This window comes from Bufo bufo, chromosome 5 (genome assembly GCF_905171765.1).
Source record: "Bufo bufo chromosome 5, aBufBuf1.1, whole genome shotgun sequence".
Classification (NCBI taxonomy): Eukaryota; Metazoa; Chordata; class Amphibia; order Anura; family Bufonidae; genus Bufo; species Bufo bufo.
The window spans coordinates 187,744,369-187,771,187 of NC_053393.1; the positions used below are offsets into that span (position 1 = coordinate 187,744,369).

Below are 26,819 nucleotides of genomic sequence, written 5' to 3' on the forward strand. Positions count from 1 at the left end.
TAAAGACATAGTTAACGACAATCACAACATTTGTAATGCACTGTTGTCACAACAAAGATCAAATATACTTTACATGTTTGAGCAAATGTGGATGAACTTTCGGATCAAAGGGAAATGTTTGTGGTACGGAAGGCTAGCGAGGGCTTTTTCAGCAAGCTCCACCAACTCCAAAAAGTTTGCACCCTAAGAAGAAAAAAAAAAGAAAAAAAGTTAATATATAAAAAAAATTATTTACTAGGAGGTATTTATACATCGCAGATTTATGCTCATCACAGACATTTATGGGTATAGCCACTGGATATTCCATAATCGTCTTGACAGAGGCGTGGCACTTCTATGGGTGTTACAGAAAATCTGAGCCACCTCTGCATTCTTACACGCGCTGGATGCGGCGGCCAGGGGTGCCTGGATGGGGTTTTGAGATGGGTATGGGTTCCAGAGGATGATCCTGTGGATATGTCCTACATTTCTGTGATGAGAATACCATTTTAACATTTATTTTAGCAATTACACCACATAAAACAATCCTAAATGGTAAGAAATAGGATTCCGCAATACCCATGTCCTTTATATAATCGCATGCATGGACTGCCGCCTGTAGTATATCGGATGAATTACTCGCAAGTTATAAATACTAATTGCCGAATACATTTCAGGAGGAACCTCTACTGTTCCCAATAGCAACCTCATCCTGTCTGCAGTATCCCAGCATTTTCGTGATGTACGTGCAGAGTATATGGACCAATTTAAAGTGACTGAATTTGAAAGACTTAGCAAACCAATAAGAGGAGGTGATTGGATGAAGAAGCTCCTCATTCATTAAGTGTTCTGGATTTTGACTGTTGACAGAATACCAAGGAGGCTGAATTACAAAACTGGTATGTACTTCTGATAGTAGGTCTATATGTGCTTTTCTTTTGTAATATCTGCACTTATGACACAATCACTCTCCTCTCCAACACCACGATATCCAGCCAATGTGACCAATCTTCAGATCAGCTATGATTAAGCCCTTAAAGGGGTTGTGCAAGAATGGGGGGTGGCAGGACCTGGAAAGGCAAGCTTACTTACCTGCTTTCCGATGCTGGCTGCCTGCTCCTCCTTTAGACCGGTCATGCTCATGATGTAAGTGGAGCCGGCCATCGTCGCGGCCAGTGACTGGCTGCAGGTAAGGTCCAACCGGATGTTTAGGGCCCAGAGGAGCCTCACAAGCCTGGAGGAGAAGAGCGGGGCGCTAGCTCCGGGAGGAAGGTAAGTAATCTTCCTTTTTACAGGTCTGGCCAAGTGGACAACCCCTTTAAGCCTCTGTGAGCAACCTGTACACCAAGAATAGTCATTAAGGCTCTATGACATACATCCCGTGACCACCACAGGAGTTTGGCACTGAATGTAACGACTGGAATTGTAGATAATACTGATCCTGGCTATTTAACCCCTTAAATGCTGCAGTGGACAGCAACCACGGAATCTGGGTTGGCAACTGGGCGAAGGATCTGACAAAAGCTTCCAGACATGCCATAACTGTATGTCTGTAGGAACAGCCTAAAGCCTCATTCACACATCCGTGTCTAAATCATTGGAAAGGTGGTCAATGCTGCATCTGTGAAGAATCCGTGTGGGGTCTGCGTGTCCGTTTTTTGCTGTCCGTGTGTTACCGCCACTGAACAGCTGAAAAATTATTTTCAAAGAATCTCTTCTTAATGATCTGTGAAACATGGCTGAAACATGGATGGCATTCGTGTTGCATACGTGGTTTTCACAAACCCACAGACTATAATGCGCGTGAGGGATCCGTGAATACGGACAAAATAGAGCATGCATCCACGCAACAAAAAAAAAAACGGACCCACGGACCGTGGTAAAAAACAGATGTGTGAATACACACATTAAAATGAATGGGTATGTGTACGTGGAGAACACGTACAGCACACATCGGTGGAACACCGACGTGTGAATGAAGCTTAATAGCCTGTCAGTTTGACAATGACAGACTATAATACATTGGTATATCAAGTATACAAAAACATTATGTAAGCAATCAGCGATGGCAATACGATGACCCCTAGCAGGACACAAAAAAAAGTCTTAACTAAATCAAGTTTATGTAAAAAAAAAAAATCTATAATCAAAGAGGTGGGCCGCTTTATCAGAATATGGTCCAAGCTGTGGTACAATACATCCATAGCATGCTTTTAGCACATCTAAGCTGCTCTCACGGTCTATGCAAACAGTGCCAATTTATGCTGTGAGACTACAGATGTCAAAATAGGCTCGATATAACTCTTCAATAAAATGACTGAAATATACAAGAGATTAAACAAATCAAATATTTGGTAGGGCTGCAATCCTCACAACGGCAAGGTGAAGAATGTTAATAAATGCAAAAAATGACTTTGAAACTGCCATTTTTCAAATTCCCACACAATAAAATTGTAATCAATAAATCACAAAGAATCAGCACATCTTGACCCACAAAAAAAAAAAAAAGGCTAAATACTGGGATATTTCCCTGTAGGGTCTATGGCCAATCCGTCCATGGGCTTCCTGCCCACCCGCCGATTTACTGTTTTTCCGATTTGCGGCCGTGCCTGGTTACTGTAACACTGCTCCCATTCAAGTGAAGCGGAGCACCACTGCATTACTCAGAGACTACACATGGCTGAGTAGGTCTTTCCAGCAAGTGGAACTGGGACAGGAAGTGGAGAGCAGTAGCACCAAAGCAGCATAAGAGGCAGGGGATCAGTGGAGGGGCGGTATGCTTTTTATTTCTTCACTTTAAGGCCATTATCTTTATTAGGTTATCTAATCAATATCAGATCAGTGGGGGACAGGCTTCCTCACGGGTGGATTGGGAACTTAAAGTGGCCCTGGGAAAAAAATAAAAATACGAGTGGCCTCATGTTGTAGGCGGGTCCAAACTGATAGAAGTTGGGGCAATAGAAGTAGGAGAGACTGATGTTGGGGCACCATAGGAGGTGACTGGGGACAAAAGGAACGGTAATTCGTTTGAAGACACTCATGGAGCAGATTATGTTTGGGTTTAAAGGTTGTGGGAAGCTTAAGAGGTGAAAACAAGAAAATGGAGAACGGAGGGAAGCTATGCTTTTTCTTCATATACCGAAGATGGTCTATTGTGAATACCGAGCTATGCAATGTATTGACATAAACGTGATGAATATGATTACTTTATGTCTTCTAATCTGTCAATATGTATCCTTCCATTCTTCCTCAATAACAATTGTTTAAAAAAAAAAAGTAGGCAAGGCCAGCAATACCACAGTGCAGGACAAAATACCACCCAGCAGAACCAACTACCACCGTGCAGCACAATATACTGCCCCATCACAACCAGATACCACAGTGCAGCACAATATACTGCCCCATCACAACCAGATACCACAGTGCAGCACAATATACTGCCCCATCACAACCAGATACCACAGTGCAGCACAATATACTGCCCCATCAGAACCAGATACCACAGTGCAGGACAAAATACCACCCATCAGAACCAACTACCACCGTGCAGCACAATATACTGCCCCATCACAACCAGATACCACAGTGCAGGACAAAATACCACCCAGCAGAACCAACTACCACCGTGCAGCACAATATACTGCCCCATCACAACCAGATACCACAGTGCAGCACAATATACTGCCCCAGTAGAACCAGATACCACCGTGCAGCACAATATACTGCCCCATCAGAACCAGATACCACCGTGCAGCACAATATACTGCCCCAGTAGAACCAGATACCACCGTGCAGCACAATATACTGCCCCAGTAGAACCAGATACCACAGTGCAGCACAATATACTGCCCCAGTAGAACCAGATACCACCGTGCAGCACAATATACTGCCCCAGTAGAACCAGATACCACAGTGCAGCACAATATACTGCCCCAGTAGAACCAGATACCACCGTGCAGCACAATATACTGCCCCAGTAGAACCAGATACCACAGTGCAGCACAATATACTGCCCCATCAGAACCAGATACCACAGTGCAGCACAATATACTGCCCCATCAGAACCAGATACCACAGTGCAGCACAATATACTGCCCCATCAGAACCAGATACCACAGTGCAGCACAATATACTGCCCCATCAGAACCAGATACCACCGTGCAGCACAATATACTGCCCGATCAGAACCAGATACCACAGTGCAGCACAATATACTGCCCCAGCAGAACCAGATACCACAGTGCAGCACAATATACTGCCCCATCAGAACCAGATACCACAGTGCAGGACAAAATACTACCCAGCAGAACCAACTACTACCGTGCAGCACAATATACTGCCCCAGCAGAACCAACTACCACCGTGCAGCACAATATACTGCTCCATCAGAACCAGATACCACAGTGCAGCACAATATACTGCCCCATCAGAACCAGATACCACAGTGCAGCACAATATACTGCCCCATCAGAACCAGATACCACAGTGCAGCACAATATACTGCCCCATCAGAACCAGATACCACAGTGCAGCACAATATACTGCCCCATCACAACCAGATACCACAGTGCAGGACAATATACTGCCCCAGTAGAACCAGATACCACCGTGCAGCACAATATACTGCCCCAGTAGAACCAGATACCACCGTGCAGCACAATATACTGCCCCATCAGAACCAGATACCACAGTGCAGCACAATATACTGCCCCATCACAACCAGATACCACAGTGCAGCACAATATACTGCCCCATCAGAACCAGATACCACAGTGCAGCACAATATACTGCCCCAGTAGAACCAGATACCACCGTGCAGCACAATATACTGCCCCAGTAGAACCAGATACCACCGTGCAGCACAATATACTGCCCCATCAGAACCAGATACCACAGTGCAGCACAATATACTGCCCAATCAGAACCAGATACCACAGTGCAGCACAATATACTGCCCCATCAGAACCAGATACCACAGTGCAGCACAATATACTGCCCCATCAGAACCAGATACCACAGTGCAGCACAATATACTGCCCCATCAGAACCAGATACCACAGTGCAGCACAATATACTGCCCCATCACAACCAGATACCACAGTGCAGGACAATATACTGCCCCAGTAGAACCAGATACCACCGTGCAGCACAATATACTGCCCCAGTAGAACCAGATACCACCGTGCAGCACAATATACTGCCCCATCAGAACCAGATACCACAGTGCAGCACAATATACTGCCCCATCACAACCAGATACCACAGTGCAGCACAATATACTGCCCCATCAGAACCAGATACCACAGTGCAGCACAATATACTGCCCCAGTAGAACCAGATACCACCGTGCAGCACAATATACTGCCCCAGTAGAACCAGATACCACCGTGCAGCACAATATACTGCCCCATCAGAACCAGATACCACAGTGCAGCACAATATACTGCCCCATCACAACCAGATACCACAGTGCAGCACAATATACTGCCCAATCAGAACCAGATACCACAGTGCAGCACAATATACTGCCCCATCAGAACCAGATACCACAGTGCAGCACAATATACTGCCCCATCACAACCAGATACCACAGTGCAGCACAATATACTGCCCCAGTAGAACCAGATACCACCGTGCAGCACAATATACTGCCCCATCAGAACCAGATACCACAGTGCAGCACAATATACTGCCCCATCAGAACCAGATACCACAGTGCAGCACAATATACTGCCCCAGTAGAACCAGATACCACCGTGCAGCACAATATACTGCCCCATCAGAACCAGATACCACAGTGCAGCACAATATACTGCCCCATCAGAACCAGATACCACCGTGCAGCACAATATACTGCCCCAGTAGAACCAGATACCACAGTGCAGGACAATATACTGCCCCATCAGAACCAGATACCACCGTGCAGCACAATATACTGCCCCATCACAACCAGATACCACAGTGCAGCACAATATACTGCCCAATCAGAACCAGATACCACAGTGCAGCACAATATACTGCCCCATCAGAACCAGATACCACAGTGCAGCACAATATACTGCCCCATCACAACCAGATACCACAGTGCAGCACAATATACTGCCCAATCAGAACCAGATACCACAGTGCAGCACAATATACTGCCCCATCAGAACCAGATACCACAGTGCAGCACAATATACTGCCCCATCACAACCAGATACCACAGTGCAGCACAATATACTGCCCCAGTAGAACCAGATACCACCGTGCAGCACAATATACTGCCCCATCACAACCAGATACCACAGTGCAGCACAATATACTGCCCCAGTAGAACCAGATACCACCGTGCAGCACAATATACTGCCCCAGTAGAACCAGATACCACAGTGCAGCACAATATACTGCCCCATCACAACCAGATACCACAGTGCGGCACAATATACTGCCCCAGCAGAACCAGATACCACAGTGCGGCACAATATACTGCCCCATCAGAACCAGATACCACAGTGCAGCACAATATACTGCCCCAGTAGAACCAGATACCACCGTGCAGCACAATATACTGGCCAATCAGAACCAGATACCACAGTGCAGCACAATATACTGCCCCATCAGAACCAGATACCACAGTGCAGCACAATATACTGCCCCATCACAACCAGATACCACAGTGCAGGACAAAATACTACCCAGCAGAACCAACTACTACCGTGCAGCACAATATACTGCCCCATCACAACCAGATACCACAGTGCAGCACAATATACTGCCCCATCAGAACCAGATACCACAGTGCAGGACAAAATACTACCCAGCAGAACCAGATACCACAGTGCAGCACAATATAATGCCCCAGTAGAACCAACTACTACCGTGCAGCACAATATACTGCCCCATCACAACCAGATACCACAGTGCAGCACAATATACTGCCCCATCAGAACCAGATACCACAGTGCAGGACAAAATACCACCCAGCAGAACCAACTACCACCGTGCAGCACAATATACTGCCCCATCACAACCAGATACCACAGTGCAGCACAATATACTGCCCCATCACAACCAGATACCACAGTGCAGCACAATATACTGCCCCATCACAACCAGATACCACAGTGCAGCACAATATACTGCCCCAGTAGAACCAGATACCACCGTGCAGCACAATATACTGCCCCATCAGAACCAGATACCACCGTGCAGCACAATATACTGCCCCAGTAGAACCAGATACCACCGTGCAGCACAATATACTGCCCCATCACAACCAGATACCACAGTGCGGCACAATATACTGCCCCAGCAGAACCAGATACCACAGTGTGGCACAATATACTGCCCCATCAGAACCAGATACCACAGTGCAGCACAATATACTGCCCCAGTAGAACCAGATACCACAGTGCAGCACAATATACTGCCCATCAGAACCAGATACCACAGTGCAGCACAATATACTGCTTTATCAGAACCAGATACCACAGTGCAGCACAATATACTGCCCAATCAGAACCAGATACCACAGTGCAGCACAATATACTGCCCCAGCAGAACCAGATACCACAGTGCAGCACAATATACTGCCCCAGCAGAACCAGATACCACAGTGCAGCACAATATACTGCCCCATCAGAACCAGATACCACAGTGCAGCACAATATACTGCCCTGGTAGAACCAGATACCACCGTGCAGCACAATATACTGCCCCATCAGAACCAGATACCACAGTGTGGCACAATATACTGCCCCAGCAGAACCAGATACCACAGTGTGGCACAATATACTGCCCCAGCAGAACCAGATACCACAGTGCAGCACAATATACTACCCCAGCAGAACCAAATACCACAGTGTAGCACAAAATACTGCATTAGCAGAACCAAATACCACCGTACAGCACAATATACTGCCCCATCAGAACCAGATACCACAGTGCAGCACAATATACTGCCCCATCACAACCAGATACCACAGTGTAGCACAAAATACTGCCCAGCAGAACCAGATACCACAGTGTAGAACTAAATACTGCATTAGCAGAACCAAATACCACCGTCAGGGCTCCAGATGGCGACCAAAACGGTCGCCAATGCGCCTTAAAATTTGCAGATGGCGACAAGACTTTTTAGTCTTGTCGCCATTTGCGACTGTACCGCCGCGATCCTGCGCAGCCTACGTTCTCTTCAGTAGCACACTGCACAGTGGAGAAGGAAGGAGTCCCTCCCTCTCCACTGTGACGCGGCCACCACTACCACCAATGGGGATATAGCAGGGAGGAGGAGGGGAGGAGCTGTCGCCACTGCGCCACCAATGAATGTAAAACATAAGTGTCGGCAGCGGTATCACAGACCCGGCACCCGGCCTCAATAACAGGGCAGGCGATCCGCGGCCATTAACCCCTCAGGTGCCACAGATCGCCTGCCCTGTTATTGAGGCCGGGTGCCGAGTCTGTGATACCGCTGCAGACAATTGTATGAAGGAGTCAAAGAGGACCTTTCATGGGTCCAAAGAATATGAACTTATCAGCAGGCTGCATAGAGCGGCGCCCAGGGATCTAAGTGCACTTACTATTATTCCTGGGCGCCGCTCCGTTCGTCCGCTGTGGCCCCCGGTATTTTCAGCATTCAGAGGAAGGAGGAGGAGACGCAAGTGTCTGTCCTTCTCCCTGACAGCAGCGCTGTCCAATCACAGCACAGAACTCAGAGCCAGGGAGGTTTTTTTTCTCCCTGGCTCTGAGCTCTGCGCTGTGATTGGACAGCGCTGCTGTCATGGAGACGGAGAGACACTGGCGTCTCCTCCTCCTTCCTCTGAATGCTGAAAATACCGGGGGCCACAGCGGACGAACGGAGCGGCGCCCAGGAATAATAGTAAGTGCACTTAGATCCCTGGGCGCCGCTCTATGCAGCCTGCTGATAAGTTCATATTCTTTGGACCCACGAAAGGTCCTCTTTAAACATTCATTGGTGGTGCAGTGCGCTCTCCCAAAGCCTCTTCCCCCTTCCCCCCCCCATTATCACTGGCCACAAGTCGTCCCCGTCTCCCCCCCATTGTTATATGGTGGCCACAGTGTCCCCATCCCCTTCATTGGTGGCAGTGGCAGATTACACTGCTGGGGCTCAGATAGTTACCATGGCAGCCAGGACGCTACTGAAGCCCTGGCTGCCATGTTCAGCTCCCTGCTGCTGTGTGCACAGAGCCCAGGGCAGCAGGGAGATGTGAGATCCTATTCACCCTGATAGATCTCTATCAGGGTGAATAGCACAAGGGATGAAAAGATCCAGGTTCTAGTCCCTAAGGGAAGAAATGGTTGTTAAATAAAAACTAAAAAAAAATAAAAAATACTAAAAGTTTAAATGGCCCCCTTCCCAGTTTTACATATAAAATTTACAAACAATAAAGAACATATTACATATCGCCACGTCCCAAAAAGTGTGAGCTATTAAAATCTAAAAAAATATTTCCGCTCGGTGAAGGCCGTAACAGAAAAAAAAAACTCTAAACCACGCAATTCGCCATTTTTAGTCACCTTGTTCCCCAGAAAATGTCCCTGGATGTGAGAGGCATGTGGTGCTGTATTCTCCTATATGTAGTGCACCTGCGTCTCATCTTCTCAAAGTCCTTTTTTTTTTAATTATATGCATTTTAAATTTGGCGACTAAAAAATTTAATTTGGCTCCTAAATTTTTTAGTTTAGGAGCCAATGGCTCCTGGTCATTTTTTTTTGTCTGGAGCACTGACCGTACAGACAATATACTGCCCCAGCAGAACCAGATACCACAGTGCAGCACAATATACTGCCCCAGCAGAACCAAATACCACAGTGTGGCACAAAATACTGCCCAGCAGAACCAGATACCACAGTGTAGCACTTAATACTGCATTAGCAGAACCAAATACCACCGTGCAGCACAATATACTGCCCCAGTAGAACCAGATACCACAGTGTAGCACTAAATACTGCATTAGCAGAACCAAATACCACCGTACGGCACAATATACTGCCCCAGCAGAACCAGATCCCACAGTGCAGCACAATATACTGCCCCAGCAGAACCAGATACCATAGTGTAGCACAAAATACAGTCTCTGGGAAACCAATTACCACAATGTTGCACTAAATACTGCCGCCGGCCCCACAGTATGAAGCTGTATCATCGTCCTGAGGACAGTAATATCATTGAATTTGGGAGGTGACCTGCGGCCACTGGCCAGGTGCATAAGTGTCTGATGCTCCTACTTTAATTAATGCAGAGCGCATCAGGTATTTATGTACCTGGCTGGTAGCCAAGAGGAGGGATTAAGTGGCCCCCTGAGCATCGGCCAACTGGGATATTTCCCTGTAGGGTCTATGGCCAATCCGTCCATGGGCTTCCAACCCACCCGCCGATTTACTGTTTTTCCGATTTGCCGCCGTGCCTGGTTACTGTAACACTGCTCCCATTCAAGTGAAGCGGAGCACCACTGCATTACTCAGAGACTACACATTGTACAGAGCTGTGTAGTTTTGCTGCCTGGGTCTGGCACCACAGCTAGTAAAAACAGCTGATTGAGTCAGACCCCATCAATACGATAATGTTGGCCTATCCGAAGGACCTTGTCATCAATAAGTACATCATGGAAATCCGCTATAATTGCTACAGGCAAATAAAATTTCATCATTAAACTCTACAGCTATGTGGGGAGAGTCGGGGATATGATGCTCTATTTGAAAAAAATTAAATAAATCCTTTTTGGGCATTTCTTTAACCATTTCCATTAGCCGCTCACCATCCAAAGAACCAGGGTTACTAATTGTCTGTAAATTAGACGTGGGTGGTCATTTTGCTGTCTCAACTGTGTGCACTGACTTTAGAAAACCCCTCGAGCGATCATATAATGTATACCTATGCAGCAGCAGCTAGATTGTCCGGTCACTGACATTTAGCAAACTATCCAGAAGAGATTACACTCTAGACGGCGCTAGAATCTAAGATCCACTATACCCAGCATCAATTGTACTGCGTGTGTTTATGGAGAGCTTTAAAAAGCTTCCATGGACCCATTCAATTGTCCCAAGGGCGCCATCTTTCATTGACGGATTATATCCGCCTGTACATAGCACAGCCTCTATTAGCACCGCAGCACTAATGACAATCGTGTTAATGACCTGATACAGCACCAGAAAAAAACACAGCAAATGGAGCAACTGGGACTCCAAATGAATCGGAGCCATTATGCAAGGATATTGAGAGACAGCTCTCGTCATAGTAATTAGATCGTCCTAAAGCAATAAAATATATGGGAAATCGGAGAAATCCAGCACATCGTTGTGTAAACCACATCACCTAGAAGGCAGTTTAAGACGTGTATATGCTGTATACTGTTAAATACACCATATTTAGCAGAGCTAAGCCAGTAAACTGACTGTGTGTGGTGGGAGGAAGAAAGCCTTCATTCCCGCTCCTAGATCTATAATAAAATCTTTCATAGGTGCCGAGGGAAAATTTCCGCCACTTGACAGCATGGCAATAGTCTGATCAGAAGAAGGTACTACTTCCAAAGATCAATGGTCCCTAAGGCAGTGAGAAAAAGTGGAGTTCGGTCACTTACTCATCGAAGAAAGGAACAGATCGCTTCCATTATAATGTGGAAAATTACAAAAAATTCTAAATAAAGCGAGGGGGCACCTATTACTTGGGCCAGTATTATCTAGCCCCAACAGCTTATATTTACAACATTTGCCCTATGAGCGCTGAAGGAAAAATGATTAACCCTATACGTTCCTTCAAAGGTGGAGAATCAAGTTATCCGTAGCACTCTTGGTTAGCACACCAGTTCTTATACCAAATAAAGAGTCTTACTTGTTCTTAGCAAATTTTACTTTTCAATGTGTTCCAGTGTATTTTAGCTTTGTGTGATTATAAAGCCAAGTACTTTTACAAGATGCTGGATTGTTCCTTCTTTTTTCTAGTTCGGAGAGCTGCAACTTTTAAATCTGTAAGGTATTCCGGCTATATCAAGATGACTATTAGATCGCTGGAGGCCGACCGCTGGCATTTATTTCAGCTTGTACTCCTTGTATCAGACTTTAAGCTTAACCCCTTGGCTACCGGAGGTTTTTTTCATTTTTGGGTTTTTATTTTTCTTCCCTATTCTCCGTGAGCCATAACTTTTTTATGTTTCCGGTCACACATGATTAGAACGATAACCCATATGTGTAGTTTTTTTTATGTCTAAATAGTGTAAAAATAAATTTTAACTTTGAAAATTTAGTTTTTAGTTTTTACATCACCATATTCTGACCCCCATAACTTTTTTTATACTTATGTCTACTGAGCTGTTTAGGAGCTCATTTTTTGCGGAACAATCTGTACTTTTTATTGATACCATTTTGGAGTGTGCGTGACTTTTTGATCACATTTTATTACATTGTTTTGGGTAAGAGAAGCTGGGAAGTTCCATAGAGGTGAATGGAGTGATGGACGTGGCAAGGCGGCATTCTCATGGGGCAGTTCCACGGCACTTGCAGACCCCCTTCTCAAGATCGTTGGGGGTCCCACCAGACAAACCCCCAGCGATCAAACACATAGGGGGGGTCATTTATCAAACTGGTATAAAGTAGAACTGCCTTAGTTGCCCATAGCAACCATTCAGATTCCACCTTTCATTTCCCAAAGGAAAGGCGGCATCTGATTGGTTGCTATGGGCAACTAAGTCAGTTCTACTTTACACCAGTTTGATAAATGACCCACTTATTCGCTATCCTGTGCATAAGGAATAAGCGTTATTAGTGTCACAACCCCTTTAAAGAGAATCCGTCATGCTGAACATGAGGTCTGAGGTGCATATAGAGCAGGAGGAGCAGAGCAGACTGATACATAGTTTTGTGGGAAAAGTTTGAGTATAACTTCTAATTTATTCATTGAAGTTCCTGCTCAGGTTAGAATCTGAAGTCAAGGAGGCGGAGCTATCAGTGATTGACAGCCTTCCCTCTATGACTGTGTATACAGAGATAGCTGTCAGTCACTGATAGCTCCGCCTCCTGGACGTCAAAGCCCAGAATGAGCAGGAATTTAAGCAAATAAATTACGAGTTAAACTGGATAACACATTACACATTTAGAGACGATGAATAAATACGCACTGCACAAACCTCTTTTGCGGAGCAGGACATAAAAGTGGTTGTACATTCAATTGAATAGGCGGTCTCCGAGGCTTGCTTATAAACCCAATAGTCTTCAGAATTCAGCTGCTCCATAAAAGCTATAACAGCTTCATGAACGCTGGGGTATGCAGTGCGAAACGGCAGGTCGACAGATAAGAGAAACAAAGCATTCATCAAGCTCTCCGGCAACACATGATTTGCCTTCAGAAACAGGGGAAAAAAACAAACGTAAATTTTATAAAATTATATATATATATATATAATTTCTAAAAGATCAAAGCTATATTTGCACGGCGGCAACCTTTACAGAAATATTTCGAGATTTCACTGAGGAGCATTATTTCACTAAGACACACAAAGACATACAGCCGTGCCATCAGTGCGCCCAATGCAGTTCCCTAAAGGACCAATTTGGAGAAGCTCGTTCGGTGAGCGCCAGCCTTCTACAGAATATTGCCTGTGCCGATTAGAATTCCAAACTCTACTGTAACGTCTTCAGAAATCAAACCCACTAAAGGGAGTGCTTAGCCCAGCATGTATTTTCAATGACTAGGAATATGAGCAGAATATCAACCTATCCGTTCCGTCCTCATTATTTTTAAGCCACTGGAGTGAGGCGCACATCTATCACAAAGCTTCCTTTACATCTGGCTGTTTGGGAAAACTTGTCTGTATGTAGTAAACCTTTCTGAATAGGAATTAAGAGTGCGCGCCTACAGCGGGGGTCCAGCGTAAGATAATTAATACTATGCTAATGGCACGTCAGGGCGTCTGAAGAACGAACGCGCATTGATGGGACGTATTTTACTGTGATAAAATGTGTAAAGACTAAATGATCAAACATGAAAGAACGCACATCCAATAAACGAAGACGATTGCAGCCTACTTCTGTAGACAGGCAGAGGGCAGCAGAAGCCCATGAATAGCATGAGAAGCACTTCTACATCTACAAGACTGCAACCGAGCTAACTGCTGCTGCTAACCTATGAAGCACCTAACTTAAGACATTTTTTACACTGAAAATTCACTTTTTAGCTTTTTTTTTAAATGTATTTGGGACTATGTATTTGATAATGTTAATGATTAGTTACAGGTTATATGTAAATTATCATAGCCTTAAAGAAGTATTCCCATCTAAGACATTGATGGCATATTGGCAAGCATATGCTACCCACCTTTGGGATCCGCTCCTATCTCCAGAACGGGGCCTTCTAAGAGCTCGGCTATTTTCGGAAGTCCCATACCGGTGAATGGAGAGCGCACCACACAAGCATGGCCATTTCTCTATTCACCGCTATGGTACTGCCGAAAATAGCAGGCTCGACTATTATTGGCCTTCCCATGGAGGTGGACAGAGAATGGCTGCACATGCACAGCGTTCTGGAGAGGAGGGACTCGCACATATCTGGCACTGATGGCATATCCTATCGATCTTTCATCAATGTCTGACATACGAATAACTTCTTATAAGGGGTTACGCCATGAAAGATGTCAAAAATCTAAATTATAACAGACATCATATAATACATGAAAACCTCTTTCTAACAAAGCTAAAACCAGCCGTGTACTGTACATGGATCCAGAGATCTCCCCATTCATTGCTCAAATTGTTCTGCTAGATACTCTTCAGACTGGCACCTCAGGGGGCATGTTCTCAGGGAGCGTGTTTTACCTTCTGCATCTCTTTCCGTGTAACTGCCGCAGTTTCTAAAAGATGATATGGCTCGTGGCAGTTAAAGATTTAAACTGAGCGCATGCGACCACCTCAGTGAGGTGGACAAGATATAAGAAAAAGTACATACAGCAGGTGGCGATATACCGATAACTTTTAATTGAATAGCCCACTATTACAAAATTTTTTATTACATGCAATTACAAAAGTATTCAGACACAGGGGCGGGTCTGAAAAATAGAATACTTTTTTTGTGGCACAAGCCCTTTAAGAAATGAAAGAGATTGGTTTAAAAATATGTAATAGAAAAATTTAATTAATAACCATACATAGTCCAGTTTTTATAGTCAATAAGATTAGGTTGTGAATTAAGTGTTACTCCGGTAGATTAAGCAAAACTAGTGCAAAGAAAAAGTGGTGGCCTTGTACCACGAAAATGTTCTACAGTTTTCAAACCAACACCTGAATCTGAATACTTTTGTAATTGCATGTCATTAAAAATTTAGTATAGCCACATTAAATAAAATGTATCTGTATAGCGCCACCTGCTGTTTGTTCTTTTTCTTATTTCTTTGTCCTGCTCACTTAGCAGCCGCACATGCTCAGTTTCATCCTTTAAATGCCTCCTGAACTGTGATAGGTAGAGCATGGACACACCCCCTGAGCTGTGATAGGGAGAGCATGGACACGCCCCCTGAGCTGCAGCGGAAAATACACTCCCCTGGAGCTGTCAGTTTGATATAAATCTAGCAGAGCAATGAATGGGGAGATCTCTGGATCATGTGAGGTACAGGACTGGTTGTAGCTTTGTCAGAAAGAGGTTTTCATGTACTATATGATGTCTGGTTTTCATCTTTTACATTAGTCATAGGATAACCCCTTAAATTATCCTTCACGTGTCTGTGAGGAATTCCGTGACAAGATGGTCAACAGTTTGTCCGTGAAGATGTCCATGAAGAATCCGTGGTCTATGTCTCATCCATATTTTACGGACACGGCTAGGCTGAAAATGAATTTCCAGAGCATCACCTACCAATGGTCCATGAAAACCTTCGATCAAACACGAATGGCACCCACATTGTGCCTTTAGTTTTCACGGACCCACAGACTAAGGCTCCATTCACACGTCCGCATCCGTTCCGCAATTTTGCGGAACAGGTGCAGACCCATTTATTTTCTATGGGGACGGAATGGATGCAGAAAGCACACATTTGCGGAGCGCGGCCCCGATCTTCGGGTCCGAAGCGCCGCACAAGATAGAACAGCTACGGACAAGAATAGGCATTTCTATAGGGGTGCCGGGCGGGTGTGTTGCGGGTCCGCAACACACAACGGATGTGTGAATGGAGCCAAAGGGTCCATTCACACGTCCGCAAAATGGGTCCACATCCGTTCCGCAATTTTGCGGAACAGGTGCGGACCCATTCATTTTCAATGGGGCTGGAATGTGCTGTCCACATCTGCATTTGCGGATCCGCACTTCCGTTCCGCAAAAAAATAGAACATGTCCCATTCTTGTCTGCAATTGCGGACAAGAAAAGGCATTTTCTATGAGAGTGACGGCAATGTGCGGTCCACAAAATGCAGAACGCACATTGCCGGTGTCCGTGTTATTTGCAAAACACATACGGACGTGTGAATGGACCCTAAAATGTGTAGGGATCTGTAATCAAGGTCAAAAACAGGCATACCTCCGTGGTGTCGTCATGGTCTGTGAAAAACCACTGATGTGTGAATACACACAACAAAGTCTACGGATACCCGAGTGATCCGTGGAGACCACTTGCATGTGAAAGAGGCCTAATGGGTATGGGCGGCTCATTTAGATCATTTTGGTGCAAATAGATTTAAAGCTTTGCAAAGTCACAAGCTCACGTGATGTCGTCTACTACACTTAGGTCTATTCTCTTTGGCATGTTAAAACATTACCGCTGGATAGATTTCGTCTTTAAAAATACTATATTTTTCATGTTACCATAACTAATAGACTCCGTTCTGGTTCCGCAAGCGTTCTCACATAGGAAGAAAGATAAACTGCTGTGACCTATGCTTGCATATCATGTGCACTGGCTCCGAGTTATTCCTCAATGGTTAATGGACAGATCAATAGTGTTTATAGATAAATGATTCCCGGCTGTAAATTTAGGCTTAAGAGTGGTCGCCCTACGCCTTCAACTGCAAAGTGTAGCTCAGGAGTGAAGACTGCGGAGTGTAACCTGGGGCATTAATATTAACCAAAACAATCTTGAGAAAGAAGCCCTTTAAAAGCTTTCTGCTTTTCAGGATTGTTCTTCATCTCTTACCTTTTCCACTGGGATAAGTGTTTGCAGTAGTCGCATTGTAAAAAGAGAGATGCTGATAAATGCCATTCTGCGGTTCACAAAAGAAGAGTCAGGCTTCTCAGAACTATTGGTATTTTTATGATACAATATAGTCTCCCCAAGTGTATCAAGCACGAAAAGCAGTTTACATCTCTGCAAAAGCAAAACGCAAAATTGACTTTATTACATTATCGGAATAGATTTAAATCATACAAGAAATGTGCAATTTATAGAGAAAAAGGAACCTTGACCAAAAGAATCATTGATAATTAAGTTCTGCAGCATTGCTGTCCATGCATAACCTTTAGATAAAGAAATATTAGACAAATAAAAGGCGTTATTGACGTCGTCTTACTGTTTGCCTTCTTAGGTTGCCACAGCAACCGGGGCACCGGACGAGCCCTTTATATCGAGATGAGCCTAGAAGTGCTATGAAGGCAAGTTTTTATTGATGCAGACTTAATAGAAGATGGGCGGCTAATATCATTTAATTGCCTGACAAGGAGATATTTAACACATACAGTATTCTCTCCATAATCACAATATTGCTCTCTCACCAGTTCTTGCCCCACGAGACTTCCGTCCTCCCAGACGTTTTCTGAAATGGCAGCACCAAGCAGGGCCAGGTTTTCGTTAAGCAGTTCGAGGATCAAGATTAAAAGCTTCCGCCTTTCTGTACATGGGCAACAAAAAAAAATAAACCATGATAACCATGAAAAGATTAATTATGCACATTGCTGTTAATTATACATTTCAACCAAAACAAACTATAGGTGCAAACATGGCAGCTATTGGTGGCTAAACGATTAAAGGGGTTCTCCGGGAATTAAGAAATTGAAAATACTTAAATATTATTTTATTATAAATATATTCCCAAATACCTTTCATTAGTTATAATGGCTCGTTTTGTCTGGGGAGAAATAAAATGGCCGCTGTCCTATTAGTGCACACAAAACCTGTCCTAATCACACAGCAGCACAAGTTACTAGCTAAAGAGCTGCCTCATCCTCCTCTCTGCTCTGCTTGTACTTCATGTCTCCTCATGAACTCCATTCCTACAGAGATTTAGCTGAACATATCAGCTGTATTCAGGATCATAATCCCTGACAAGCAGAGCAGAGAGGAGGCTTGTCCTGCTGTGTGATTAGGACACGTTTTGTGTGTATTAATGGGACAGCAGCCATTTTGTTTCTCCTAATGATTGCTCCCCAAACAGAACGAGCCATTACAACTAATGAAAGGTAATTAGGAATAGATTTATAATAAAGTAATATTTAAGTAGTTTCATTTTCCTAATTCCCAGAGAACCCCTTTAAAGACGGTGTTCCCATTAAAACAATTTATCCCTTGTCCATTGGAGACAGACACTAGATACAGATATGCATGAGTGTCCACCGCTCCATTGAACTGTATGAGACTACTGGAGACAGCAGAGTACGTGTTTTTGGCTGTTACTGACAGCCCCACACAGCGAAATTGAGAGGCAGCGTGCATGCGTGACCCCCACTCCATTCAAACAGGGGATAGTGACAAGTTGACTTAAAGGGGTTGTCCCACAAAAAAAATATTCTATAGTTTTCAAATCGTCCCCTGGTTCTGAATACTTTTGTAATTGCATGTTATTCAAAATTTAGGATAGCCACAGAGTTAGTCAATAAAATGTAGCTGTATAGCGCCACCCACTGTTTGTTTTTTCTTATTTCTTTGTCCTGCTCACTGAGAAGGCCGCACATGCTCAGTTTCATCCTTCAACTGCCTTCTGAGCTGTAATTGGTAGAGCATGGACACACCCCCTGAGCTGCAGCAGAAAAGACACTCCTCTTCAGCTGTCAGCTTGATATAAATCCAGCAGAGCAATGAATGTGGAGATCTCTGGATCCATGTGAGATACAGGGCTGGTTCAAGCTTTGTTAGAAAGAGACTGTCATGTACTATATGATGTCTGATGTTTTTTTTTTTACATTAGCCACAGGATAACCCCTTTAATGTGAAACCCCTTTAACCGCCTCCGGACCGCCTAACGCAGGATCACGTTCCGGAGGCGGCAGCCCTGCGCAGAGTCACGCATATATGCGTCATCTCGCGAGACGCGAGATTTCCTGTGAACGCGCGCACACAGGCGCGCGCATTCACAGGATCGGAAGGTAAGCGAGTGGATCTCCAGCCTGCCAGCGGCGATCGTTCGCTGGCAGGCTGGAGATGTGATTTTTTTTTAACCCCTAACAGGTATATTAGACGCTGTTTTGACAGCTACCTGGTCCTCTGGTGGTCCCTTTTGTTTGGATCGACCACCAGAGGACACAGGTAGCTCAGTAAAGTAGCACCAAACACCACTACACTACACTACACCCCCCCCCCCATCACTTATTAACCCCTTATTAGCCCCTGATCACCCCTGATCACCCCATATAGACTCCCTGATCACCCCCCTGTCATTGATTACCCCCCTGTCATTGATCACCCCCCTGTAAAGCTCCATTCAGACGTCCGCATGATTTTTACGGATCCACTGATAGATGGATCGGATCCGCAAAACGCATACGGACGTCTGAATGGAGCCTTACAGGGGCGTGATCAATGACAGGGGGGTGATCACCCCATATAGACTCTCTGATCACCCCCCTGTCATTGATCACCCCCTGTAAGGCTCCATTCAGACATTTTTTTGGCCCAAGTTAGCGGAAATAATTTTTTTTTTTCTTACAAAGTCTCATATTCCACTAACTTGTGTCAAAAAATAAAATCTCACATGAACTCACCATACCCCTCACGGAATCCAAATGCGTAAAATTTTTTAGACATTTATATTCCAGACTTCTTTTCACGCTTTAGGGCCCCTAGAATGCCAGGGCAGTATAAATACCCCACATGTGACCCCATTTCAGAAAGAAGACACCCCAAGGTATTTGCTGAGGGGCATATTGAGTCCATGAAAGATTGAAATTTTTGTCCCAAGTTAGCGGAAAGGGAGACTTTGCGAGAAAAAAATAAATAAATATCAATTTCCGCTAACTTGTGCCAAAAAAAAAAAATTTCTATGAACTCGCAATGCCCCTCATTGAATACCTTGGGGTGTCTTCTTTCCAAAATGGGGTCACATGTGGGGTATTTATACTGCCCTGGCATTCTAGGGGCCCTTAAGCGTGAGAAGAAGTCTGGGATCCAAATGTCTAAAAATGCCCTCATAAAATTAATGTGGGCCCCTTTGCGCATCTAGGCTGCAAAAAAGTGTCACACATGTGGTATCGCCGTACTCAGGAGAAGTTGGGCAATGTGTTTTGGGGTGTCATTTTACATATACCCATGCTGGGTGAGATAAATATCTTGGTCAAATGCCAACTTTGTATAAAAAATGGGAAAAGTTGTCTTTTGCCGAGATATTTCTCTCACCCAGCATGAGTATATGTAAAAAGACACCCCAAAACACATTGCCCAACTTCTCCTGAATACGGCGATACCACATGTGTGACACTTTTTTGCAGCCTAGGTGGGCAAAGGGGCCCACATTCCAAAGAGCACCTTTAGGATTTCACAGGTCATTTACCTACTTACCACACATTAGGGCCCCTGGAAAATGCCAGGGCAGTATAACTACCCCACAAGTGACCCCATTTTGGAAAGAAGACACCCCAAGGTATTCCGTGAGGGGCATGGCGAGTTCCTAGAATTTTATATTTTTTGTCACAAGTTAGCGGAAAATTATGATTTTTTTTTTTTTTCCCTTACAAAGTCTCATATTCCACTAACTTGTGACAAAAAATAAAAACTTCCATGAACTCACTAGGCCCATCAGCGAATACCTTGGGGTGTCTTCTTTCCAAAATGGGGTCACTTGTGGGGTAGTTATACTGCCCTGGCATTCTAGGGGCCCAAATGTGTGGTAAGAAGTTTGAAATCAAAATGTGTAAAAAATGACCGGTGAAATCCAAAAGGTGCTCTTTGGAATGTGGGCCCCTTTGCCCACCTAGGCTGCAAAAAAGTGTCACACATGTGGTATCTCCGTACTCAGGAGAAGTTGGGGAATGTGTTTTGGGGTGTCATTTTACATATACCCATGCTGGGTGAGAGAAATATCTTGGCAAAAGACAACTTTTCCCATTTTTTTATACAAAGTTGGCATTTGACCAAGATATTTATCTCACCCAGCATGGGTATATGTAAAATGACACCCCAAAACACATTCCCCAACTTCTCCTGAGTACGGCGATACCACATGTGTGGCACTTTTTTGCAGCCTAGGTGGGCAAAGGGGCCCACATTCCAAAGAGCACCTTTCGGATTTCACCGGTCATTTTTTACACATTTTGATTTCAAACTACTTACCACACATTTGGGCCCCTAGAATGCCAGGGCAGTATAACTACCCCACAAGTGACCCCATTTTGGAAAGAAGACACCCCAAGGTATTCGCTGATGGGCATAGTGAGTTCATAGAAGTTTTTATTTTTTGTCACAAGTTAGTGGAATATGAGACTTTGTAAGAAAAAAAAAAAAATCATCATTTTCCACTAACTTGTGACAAAAAATAAAAAATTCTATGAACTCACTATGCCCATCAGCGAATACCTTAGGGTGTCTACTTTCCTTAATGGGGTCATTTGTGGGGTGTTTGTACTGTCTGGGCATTGTAGAACCTCAGGAAACATGACAGGTGCTCAGAAAGTCAGAGCTGCTTCAAAAAGCGGAAATTCACATTTTTGTACCATAGTTTGTAAACGCTATAACTTTTACCCAAACCATTATTTTTTTACCCAAACAATTTTTTTTTTATCAAAGACATGTAGAACAATAAATTTAGAGAAAAATTTATATATGGATGTCGTTTTTATTGCAAAATTTTACAACTGAAAGTGAAAAAGTCATTTTTTTTGCAAAAAAATCGTTAAATTTCGATTAATAACAAAAAAAGTAAAAATGTCAGCAGCAATGAAATACCACCAAATGAAAGCTCTATTAGTGAGAAGAAAAGGAGGTAAAATTCATTTGGGTGGTAAGTTGCATGACCGAGCAATAAACGGTGAAAGTAGTGTAGGTCAGAAGCGTAAAAAGTGGCCTGGTGTTTAAGCTATGGGGGCTGAGGTGGTTAAAGGTGTTATCTCACAAAAAACTTATCATTTATACACAGGATAGGTAATAAATGTATGGTCACTGGGGGCCAATTTCTCCTCACTTGCATAAAGACAGTGAGGAGGAATTTGAAGGAACCACTGGTCACAGATGAGTCCTCCATTCAATATCTATGGGTCTGACAGACTGGCGCTTGGTAGTAGAATGATGCTGTTGGCCTTAACTACACCCAGCAAAGTCCTAACAGTGCTGTGGAGCCCCAGTTCCAGGTGAAAAGTATAGTAAAAAAAAAAAAAATATATATATACACACACACACACACACACACAATAATAAATACAAAAAACAAGTCTATTAAAAATTAAGTCTATGAAAGTATAAACTAAAGCCACCCATTCACACTTACAGTGGAATTAAAACATTTTCTGGAGTTTACCCGGAGGGGCTGTATGTGTGAATGCACACATCCGCAATATGTGTCCCGAACTTTAGCCAGACATTTTCTCCCCAGAGCCCTAGTACTAACTCTGGGTTATTTCTGGGTGAGTGAATGTGTGAAAACAGCAGTAAATGTTCCAGAAAATCACTGTGGCCATGCCTAAAGTTCCCGCCCCTTGTCTAGGCACCTGGAACATTGCTTCTATAGTGAGAAGGCACCTGACATGGAGCATCTAAGGGGTGATAGCTACATGTGTGAAAGGCCTCTCTGGTAAATCTCCAGACCTGATTATCTGGAAATATTCCGGAGTTTAGGTGTGAAAACAGCATTTGTAAGAATAAGCCTAAATTCAATTTACGATTATAAAAACCTAAACTGATCATGAAAAAAAGAAAAAACATTATTGTGGTCATCTTTTTTTTTTTTTTTTTGACAAACCTGCTCCACACCACTTCCAGCACAGATCTGTTCAACGATGCTTCCAGTCTACAGTCTGTAAACTTCCAAACGAGGTCACACATTCATCGGCCTAAGTGGTGCCGTGTCCCAAAAACAGCAGGTGACCTGTCAGTGACATGCGTTTTGGGGACACATCACCAATGGCCATAGCTGCGCACTCAATCCATCAAGAAGGCTGTGTACAGTAGTATCACTGACCGATCCTCTGTCCAGGAACAGAGCATCAGGAAGCAGATGAGAGGATTTCATATTTTAGGTGGGGCATTTTTAAAAATTGAGGTAAAGCTGGTAACCCCCCTTTAAATCCTCTATCTTAGATGCAGGAATTACAGATAAGCCTTAATGCATCTGGTCCTGCCATTTATAGAACTGACCTGTTTTTAGCAGAGGTGAAGCATTTTCTAAAACCAGAACACAAAATTGGGGGAGACTGAGCTGCTGAAATTGTAGATCTAAGGTATCCTCATTTTCAAGCTCTGCGTGGTCTGAATGGCCTCTGTCCAATGGGGACCAATGTGATGTCCTGGAGTTTGGATGCGCTTGTATACTGTTTCCACTTCAAAAAAAATTAAAAAAAACAGTTCATAATTCCATCATGCTGTGCCACTCACTGTGTCAGTTTAAAAGACATACATTTACCTAATATAAAAAGATGTAAGCCATAGGTTTCAGAATAAATGATTGAACAGAAACTCAATGGAGATGTCCAGAGGGGAAAACATTTTCTTTGCAAACCGTTCAGATTGGGTTAAAAAGAAGCAATACTTACCTCTCTGATCCTCCTTTGCTCCAGTTCCCCACTGGTCTCTAACAACTAAAAACCGTTCATGAAGAGTTCTTGAAGGGGTACCATAATTACCGTATATTTTTTTATCTGCTCATAAAACCCTAACCACTGCATATTTTTGCCTCATCTATCTGGTTTTCATGTTTTCCTTACCCTGTTCTTAGCCTCACCGTATCCTGGCAGGAGGTTCACATGGCTTACTTCCTTCCTCCATGAGCTTCTTCTTGGGTTTGCTAACCAATCCCATCACACTTTGCTCTGTAATGTTTCACAGGGCTTGCTCCACCTAACGAACATGGAGTGGGGAAGTGTTTGTGGAGTGTCTACTGCCCCGTGTGTGGCAGACAGACCAAGCCCTGGCAAAGCATGCTCGTTTTGGTTAGCAAACCCATCAGGAAGCTGATGAAAACACTAAGTTCTGCATGTAAACATCCGGCCAGTATACTGTGATGCTAAGAAAACGGGAAGGAGAGTACTGGTATTAAAAGCAGGTACATGGTAGGGATCGACTGATATTGATTTTTTAGGGCCGATACCGATAATTTGTGAACTTTCAGGCCGATAGCCGATAATTTATACCGATATTCTGGGAATTTTCATTTTTGAGAAAAAAAAAATTCCTACACAAATCTGCTGAAAATTAATATGTTTCTTGTTAACGTGTATTTTTTATTTTTTTTTGTAAATCTTTTTCATTTATACTTAATATTTTTGTGTGTGTTTTTTTTTTGCCTTAGGGACTAGAACCCTTGTCCTATTCACCGTGATAGATCTCTATCAGGGTGAATAGGATATCACACTGTCCCTGCTGCTCTGTGCTTTGTGCACACAGCAGCATGGAGCTTACCATGGCAGCCAGGGCTTCAATAGCGTCCTGGCTGCCATGGTAACCGATCGGAGCCCCAGGATTACACATCTGGGGCTCCGATTGGAGGAGGAGGGGAGAGGGGATCCTGTGGCCACTGCCACAAATGATTAATACTGGGTGGGGGGGGGGGGCGCACTGCGCCACCAATGTTTTTACTATTGGGATGGGGCGGTAGCGGCGATCCGCGGCACCTAAGGGGTTAACTACCGCAGATCGCAGCTATTGCTCATAGAGGTCGGGAGCCGGCTATGTGATTCTGCAGCCAGCTCCCGCCTCCTGTATATGAATTAATGAAAGAATTATCTTCATTGGTGGCCCACAGCCCCTCCCCTTCTCTTGTACTTCTTCCTCTCATTGGCGGCAGCGGCAGCAGCAGCACAGGGGGAGGAGACACGGCTTCCTTCTCCCCTGTGCTGCTGAGGGAACACAGAGAGCGCTGAGAGCAGCGCGTTCTGTGTTCCCAATACGTTATCGGTATATCGGCAAAATAGATGCCGATAATGTTCAAAATCCTCAATATCGGCCGATAATATCGGTAAAACCAATAATCGGTCGATCCCTAGTATATGGAGTAAAAATATTTAGTGCTTGGGGTACAATGGGCAGACAAAAAAAAATCATTACAGTATAGGACTAGAGAACACCTTTAAAGGGGTTGTCCCACAACAACAAAAAATTCTACAGTTTTCAAACCAGTACCTGGATCTGAATACTTTTTTTTAATTGCATAAGCTGCTAGCTTCGAATAAACCTAGCAGAGCAATGAATGGGGAGATCTCTGGATCCATTTGAGGTTCCGGGCTGGTTCTAGCTTTCTTAGAAAAAGATATGATTTTCATTTTTTACATCAATCAGGGGAAAACCCCTTTAGGCTGGGTTCAGACCTGAGCGTCTTTGATATGCGCGTTTAACATGCGTTTTTGACGCGCGTTTCTGACGAGCGTTTTTTGCAATAGTAAACGCGCGTTTGACGCGCGTTTGTGTGATTGATTGCAATGTCCTATGGCCACAAACGCGCGTCAAAACGCCTCAAAGAAGCTCAAGTACTTGTTTGAGCGTAGGGCGTTTTACAGCGCGTTTTTCAGCGCTGTAAAACGCTCAAGTGAGAACCAGGGCCATAGGGAAGCATTGGTTTTCATGTGTTGAGCGTTTTACAGCGCGTTTGAACGCGCTGTAAAACGCTCAAGTGTGAACCCAGCCTTAAAGTCTACAGAACCTAGTTTAGCTCAGATGCAAACGTTCTCAGCACTAGAACGGGATATAAAGTTTTTCAGATTTCTTTTCAGCAATCTCACCGAGGAACACTAGCCTAAAATACTGTATTCAAAAACACATCTCATAAAATGTTTTATTGGATTCTAAAAGTAAAAAGGGTTGTCTCACTTGGGCAAATGGCAGCGGTGACCGTGCTTGCACACTTTAGGAAAATATGCCGGCCTCTCTGGTGGCCTGTACTGTGGAAGTGCGCATAGGATGGCGCTTTTTCATATAGTGTGCAAGCACGGCCACCGCTGATTGATTGCAGGATGGTTGTTTGCACTGGATGTCAGCAGAGTATAATGTAATGGAAAAATCTATGAAGCCAGCAAAGGAGGCAATATGGACAATCACAATACATTAAGAGCCTTGTATTAACTTTCTCTACATAATAAACGCCATTTGCTTAAGTGACACAACCCCTTTAAAACAGAACACCCCTGAGATGGGAGAGGATCTTAAAGGACTATTCCAGTGCCAAAGGTTTAAAAAAAGAAAATATCTTATTCTCGCTTTGCTGAGAGGGCGCTATTGATCTTCACTTCCTGCTCCTGTTCTAAAGACTGCAAGAAATGGCTGGGAATACCACTCGGCCATTACTGGCTGATGCAGGTCATTGCCGCAGCCAAGGATTGGCTGAGCAGCATCACTAGCCATTTAATGTCATGTAGAGAACAGGAACAAGAAGTGAAGTGCAATGGTGACGCAGGCACCACCTTAATAGCATTGGTGAGTACAAGATCCTTTGTTTTAAAACCACTGACAGGCCAATGAGCATTGCTATCATTGTGCTGGAATACCCCTTTAGTTAATCAGCACAACACAATTTCCTTT

General features: G+C 44.1%; 1 protein-coding gene across 1 annotated transcript in view; it reads right to left on the minus strand.

Annotated features, from left to right (window-relative positions):
- Nucleotides 1-26,819, minus strand: part of RTTN (rotatin) — a 228,839-nt gene that overhangs the window by 167,759 nt on the left and 34,261 nt on the right. The window contains exons 10-14 of the mRNA XM_040432294.1: nucleotides 23,448-23,629; nucleotides 17,666-17,781; nucleotides 17,091-17,261; nucleotides 13,104-13,316; nucleotides 74-183 (exon numbers count right to left, since the gene is read on the minus strand). Coding sequence (XP_040288228.1) covers nucleotides 74-183; nucleotides 13,104-13,316; nucleotides 17,091-17,261; nucleotides 17,666-17,781; nucleotides 23,448-23,629 — 792 coding nt within the window. The remainder of the gene's footprint in view (nucleotides 1-73; nucleotides 184-13,103; nucleotides 13,317-17,090; nucleotides 17,262-17,665; nucleotides 17,782-23,447; nucleotides 23,630-26,819) is intronic.